Raw genomic sequence first — 6,520 nt, 5'->3', positions numbered from 1 at the left:
ATAGGCAATCTAAAACCATGGTGAAACTTCTATGTGTATCCTCCATAGACAAATTAAAACAATTATGAAACTTTCATGTATATCCTCCATACACAAATTAAAATTATGATGAAACTTCCATGTGTATCCTCCATAGACAAACTAAAACTATGGTGAAACTTCAATATGTATCCTCCATAGACAAACTAAAGCTATGGTGAAACTTCCATGTGTATCCTCCATAGACAAATTCAAACAATGCTGAGACAAGTTCCACTAAAACAAGCTGCTTAAGTTAGGTTCTAAGCTCAACTACATGTTCAGGTGTTGAAAAATTTACGATAATGGTTGTTATTTGCAACATCTTTGCAGTACTGAGTCAGTAATTGTTATGTTCTACAAGTAGATATAACCTACTTACTTGTGTTGAAACATTCACATTGAGCAGAAAATCCTTAATATAAGTTATTATCTAAGAAAACACATTAAACATAGTACAGTGAGAACAGAAATGATTCTTGGAACTTGAAATTCACGTGTTTAGAATAGATGTCTCTTCGTATAGTTTAACAGTGAAAGAAGCAATAACTTTTGGCTAGTCAACAATTCGAAACATTCTGCTTTGAGTGAATCAATGTGATACATCCATACATGTGGTAGTAAACTTTAATTACAGAACACTTTTCGTATTACGTTAGCTGCACACAACAGTGTAACTCTCTTATTTCCTTGCTACAAAGAAGGAAAAATCAATATTTTGTAATATGGTTGACTCAGCACGATTCTCGCCCTGAAAAAAAAAGATATTTTAATAGAAGAAGGATATATATATTTCATAAATTACTCTAAAGTGCCTCGAGTTCTAAGAATACTGAAAGGTAGAAAAACGAATACGTTTCCTACATAATGGTTATTTATTCTAGACATTCTACAGCGAGAGAACCTCTAAACTATTTCTTACCGGAATAACTTCAAACAATAACTGTAATTGAAATGTATCCGAACTCATAAGTTCGGTACAACACGTGTTACTTTGTGAAAAAAAAAACAACTAATATCAGACTAAAAAAACTACTTATAAAAAGGTCTGTCGTATAAACTTTGTGAGCTTATCTGCTCATTTATCTTAAAGAACTTCAATAAAGTAATGTTAAAAGTATGTTCAACGTGCATACGTATTTCAATGAATGAGGACTAGGCTACCGTTCATTAACGTGAAATCATTTATTTAAATGAATAACCTGTTTACTGTTAATGTCGTCAAATACATGGTGTGTGTAGTTTTATTTTTTTCTAAAGTACAAAGTTATACTGGAACTATAGAATTTACATAACTAGATATATATATTATATAAGTAATATTTGATTATAAAGTTTAAATATCGCGTATTTAAGTTATTGTTACAATAGTTCAATAAGGCAATGCATGTGTGTATGTGTAATGTATGGTCATGGTGGTTTAACTATGTGTTTTATGAGTAACATGTGGTTAGATATATTGAGTTTATTATCCAGACTCAACAAGCAGAAATAAATCACTATTTTTCGTTGTAAACATTTCCGCAATCCTAAGATCAAAGTTATATATATCTTATTTAAGCAACCGTGAGATTTAAGCGAATGTATAGACAGAAAAGTATCTTTCTTGAGTACGGTGTTACATTAAGTTAGATTATATTGTGGTATAAAAAAACTATCTATTCGGTGTATATTGAATTATTATTATTATTATTAGCATTCCTACTGAAGTTATCCTGCTAACAAATATAGTTATAGATTTCTAGAATATGTTTACTCATGTTATGTTTCACTGATTTAACTCAAACAGCTCTTGACTAATGAAATGAAATACAAGTTTCCACTCTAGCTTCAGGCTCTATGACATTAACAGTGTTTCTCGCAGTGAAAGAAGCGCACCCCAGATGATAGAAGGTATTGTTGAAGTAAGGTGAATGTAACGAAAAGTAATACCAATAATACAATGTTCCTCGCAGTGAAAGAAGCGCACCCTAGATGATAGAAGGTATTGTTGAAGCAAGGTGAATGTAACGAAAAGTAATACCAATAATAAATGTTCCTCGCAGATGATAGAAGGTATTGTTGAAGTAAGGTGAATCTAACGAAAAGTAATATCAATAATACAATGTTCCTCGCAGTGAAAGAAGCGCACCCCAGATGATAGAAGGTATTGTTGAGTAAGGTGAATCTAACGAAAAGTAATACCAATAATACAATGTTCCTCGCAGTGAAAGAAGCGCACCCTAGATGATAGAAGGTATTGTTGAAGTAAGGTGAATCTAACGAAAAGTAATACTAATAATACAATGTTCCTCAGAGTGAAAGAAGCGCACCCCAGATGATAGAAAGTATTGTTGAAGTAAGGTGAATCTAACGAAAAGTAATACCAATAATACAATGTTCCTCGCAGTGAAAGAAGCGCACCATAGATGATAGAAGGTATTGTTGAAGTAAGGTGAATCTAACGAAAAGTAATACAAACGCTTAGAACGAATAAAAATAAACAGGATAGGAATAAAAAGAATATAGATTCATATACAAAGGTAATCAAAGACAACTCGTCCCCCTTTTACTGAGATTTAGAAATAGCTCATCTGAGATGTATCACATAAGAAATGACACTATAAAATTATCCAAATAGCTCATATAAATCTTTCTTCCTTGTTGATGTCAGAACAATGGCTTCTTCTATCTTCATTTGCTATTAAAAAAATGAAATTATATATATTTATTTAATTTTTTTCGGGTAGAAAATCATGTGCTTTTCAAAATCATTTTTTTTCTTTCATATTGCTTTTGGGAGTCATAAGTACAAAAAATTAATTTTATATTCGTAACAAACTGTATGCAAAAAATAAAAGCACTCATATGTTCTGGTGTTGATGCATATTGGATCTTTTAGTGACTGAACGTCTGAATTGGGAGAGTCTTTAGTGAGTTTGTAAGCCATATAAGTACAGTCAGGAGAGAAATAGAGAAATATGTATGAGATATGAAACTTACTGTATAATTTTGAATCAAAATGTGTATGTAGAGAATTTATATAAAGAATTATCGGATTATCACAGGACGTCCTTAGACAAGAGTAACTTTGCTTAACCAGTAACTACTGTAAGTAAAATAATTAATCTACAAAATCTTTATTTCACGAACAGAACAAATAGCAGAAATCTTATTCGATTAAAATATGAACACACATTTTTTTAAACAACTTTATTGACATCTTCATCAGTATAACACATTGTTGAAATTAATTTTGTTGTGAGAAATATACTCGAAATATTACACTTATATTGTTGAATTGTATATATTTCTCATGATTACACTCATATTTTTAAATTGTATATATTTGTACTATATTTCTCATGATTACACTTATATTGTTAAATTGTATATATTTCTCATGATTACACTTATATTGTTAAATTGTATATATTTCTCATGATTACACTTATATTGTTAACTTAATTATATATATTTCTCATGATTACACTTATATTGTAAAATTGTATATATTTCTCATGATTAGCTTTGATAAGGAATAACTTTTTTCAACTAATTAGCTTGTGAGCTTTTATGTAACCATATTTGTATTTGATTAATAATAGTAGATTACACAACTCAGTCCTTTTTAGCCGTGGGGGCGTTATAATGTTACGGTCAATCCTACTAAACAAACAAACACAACTCAGTTGTAATATTTAGCTCACCATTTCCATATCTTTATTATAATTATTATAGGTTCTACTTCATATATATTTGTTCAAACCTTTCATTAGTAAAAATATTTTTGTTTTGTTCTGTGATAAAAATATTTGTTTCATTGCACATTTTACGAGATATTCTCTGACGACATATTGGTTTGTTTGTTTTGAATTTCGCGAAAAGCTACACGAGGGCTATCTGCGCTAGCCCTCCCTAATTTAGCAATGTAAGACTAGAGGGAAGACAGTGAGACATCACCACCAACTCTTGAGCTACTCTTTTAACAACGAATAGTGGGATTGACTGTGACATTATAATGGCCCCACGGCTGAAAGCGCGAGCATGGTTGTTGGGATGGGGATTCGAACCCGTGACACTCAGATTGCGAGTCAAGCGCCCTAACTACCTGGCCGTTGCCATATTAGATCATACGTGTAAAATTAGATTAAGCTCATATGATATAATTATATACAGTGATATACGTTTTAGTAATTGTAGATATCTTTGAAATTATTCCTTTGTTACCAAATATCTTTATTATATGCTGTTTTAAGACTTTTCTAAGTCGTTGCATTTCATTCCACATTCCTTAATGTTTGGTTTGAAATCATGTTCTATAGTTCTATAAAAACTTTCCACTGTTTTCTATAATGAAACATATAGAGTAATCTGATACTTCCTATTATAGTCTGAAAAATCTATAATTCGGTATTTTATTAAATAGTGAAACATATTCCTGGTTCTATAAGAAATCTTGTTTTGCAATGATAAAAATGTGTTCCCTAATTTCTTTACTAAAACTTTTTGTGATAAAAAAAAACCTGTAAACTAACATACGTATTAGTTTTAACGTTTCAGTTGCAATAAGATGACTGCCAAGAAGATATGTACTGCGTTATTTAGTAATAGCACGCCACGAATATATATATTTATAACCCAACTCACGGTGAGGCAGTTTGAAAGTTAAATCCCTTGCTAGTTAAAATAGTACCGTGTATCTCTAAGCTAGTTTTTCGTGCTAGTTGATCAACAAATAATAGTTGAAAATAATGCTTCTAGTGAGTATATGAATTAATACTTTCGTTATAGGTTAACTCTGAACGGTTATATTGTGTTTCGAGAACTGGAAAAAAAAAGCACTTCGTCTCAAATATTACAACTGAAGTATAATGTTATGAAAAGCAACAAATGAAAAACTGAATTATTATAACGTTTTCTAGACTTAACAAAGGTTTAAAGCTCAAATATTTACGAAGACTAATTTTCCGATTTATGGAAAACTGAGCTCTTAAGAAAATTACTAACTATACAGACTTATTGCCACTATTTATGCTTTGATTCCATTAAATGTGATTAGACTTTAAAATAGTGGAAATTATATATATTCTAAATCACCTACAAAATAATATTTATTTAATCCCAAAAATTAAATGATTCGAAAAATTAGTTGCCACATACACACACACCTAATGCCTTTCTATATTACACGTGAAATCACAGAAAAGGGCTAAGCCTAATGGTAGCCATTTTGTCTGCTATCTTAGACAAAATGTTGAGTTGATTGTCCATATATATATAGCAGAAATGTATAGTGAATACTTTTTTCTGTGCGTTTCAGAAGTATTGAAAAGGTATGCTTACCAGCTAGCGACATCCAAGGATAGCGATGGATATCTGGAATCGGATCGGGTCGCATACCAAGTTGAGAACACGATGATAACGGTGAAGCGAGGTTATGGTTTGCGGGGTGCGGGAAAAATTGAGTCGGAGCCATCATTGTTGAAGCCGCTGCGGCCCCCCCTGAAACAGCCACAGCTGCGGCAGCTGCTGCACAGTTTTGTAAGTTGAAGGGATAACTTGCAACGGCAGTATCCATGGGATTGTTCTGGGTGTTGGAGTAACGACATGACTTAGCAATATCGGCATTAGAAGTATAATATAAATTTCCATTTACTGGCACCGAGGACTGTGGGGAGAGGGAAACGTAGGGGTACATTCTGTGTTGTGTATGCCCATAGCCGGCCAAAGCTGACGACCCTGCTGGCCCGGGATCAGCTGAGTACTTGCTCCCAAGGACGCTGTCCATAAAATTTGAACTCATTTTACATCATATTTCCAACAAAACTTCAAAAGACTAGCTTTACACCTCGTATATGGCTTCTAGTCGTAATGACCACTGCACATCAGCCTCTGGAACCGCGTAAACATGGCACGCCAATCGCAGGCCCCAGGGCCTTCGTCAGCCAATGACTCGCCGCTTCCGCTCAGAATAGATTATCATCGCTCGAGGATTTTTTTCTTTCTGTAAAAGACAACTTCGTTTTTTAATGAACTAAATATCCTTTGTCGTAACAATTTTTTGTTTTAATACAAAAAAAAGGAGGTTCGCCAGGGATGTCAACAATTCTGCTTTGAAATTTTGTGAATACTGGACAGTATATCTCAGAAACCTGGGTTTCACGAACAAATCACACTAACTGGTCTGTACTCTTAAATAATCATATTAGCACATAATCAAACAAAATAGTTTTTTTTAAAAGTAAAATAGAGTAAGATATTTAAATATATCGCCAGTGATAGTACGTTGCTTAATGAGTAAGATATTTAAATATATCGCCAGTGATAGTACGTTGCTTAATGAGTAAGATATTTAAATATATCGCCAGTGATAGTACGTTGCTTAATGAAATGCGTTTTTTTGTGTGTGTGTGTGTGTGTTGAAAGAGGACATATACGTGCAAATAAACCCTGTAATCCTTAATAAACAGAGCTTAAATTAGTGATTTCTTTCCTAGCAGACGTTGCGCTACGCTCTGCC

The 6,520-nt window shown here is 32.5% G+C and overlaps 1 protein-coding gene across 5 annotated transcripts in view; it reads right to left on the bottom strand.

Moving 5' to 3' along the window:
* The window catches only part of LOC106460645 (homeobox protein abdominal-A homolog), a 32,121-nt gene that overhangs the window by 13,177 nt on the left and 12,424 nt on the right, over positions 1-6,520 (bottom strand). For 4 of the 5 annotated variants that reach the window (XM_022387415.1, XM_022387412.1, XM_022387416.1 and 1 more), the window contains exon 2: positions 5,344-6,004. In XM_022387415.1, coding sequence (XP_022243123.1) covers positions 5,344-5,803 — 460 coding nt within the window. In that variant the 5' untranslated portion in view covers positions 5,804-6,004. Of the gene's footprint in view, positions 1-5,343; positions 6,018-6,520 lie in introns of all 5 variants that reach the window. The other variant, XM_022387414.1, reaches the window with a different exon arrangement.

The sequence above is a fragment of the Limulus polyphemus genome, unplaced genomic scaffold (assembly GCF_000517525.1).
Source record: "Limulus polyphemus unplaced genomic scaffold, Limulus_polyphemus-2.1.2 Scaffold808, whole genome shotgun sequence".
Classification (NCBI taxonomy): domain Eukaryota; kingdom Metazoa; phylum Arthropoda; class Merostomata; order Xiphosura; family Limulidae; genus Limulus; species Limulus polyphemus.
This window is presented reverse-complemented; position numbering and strand designations above follow the sequence as displayed.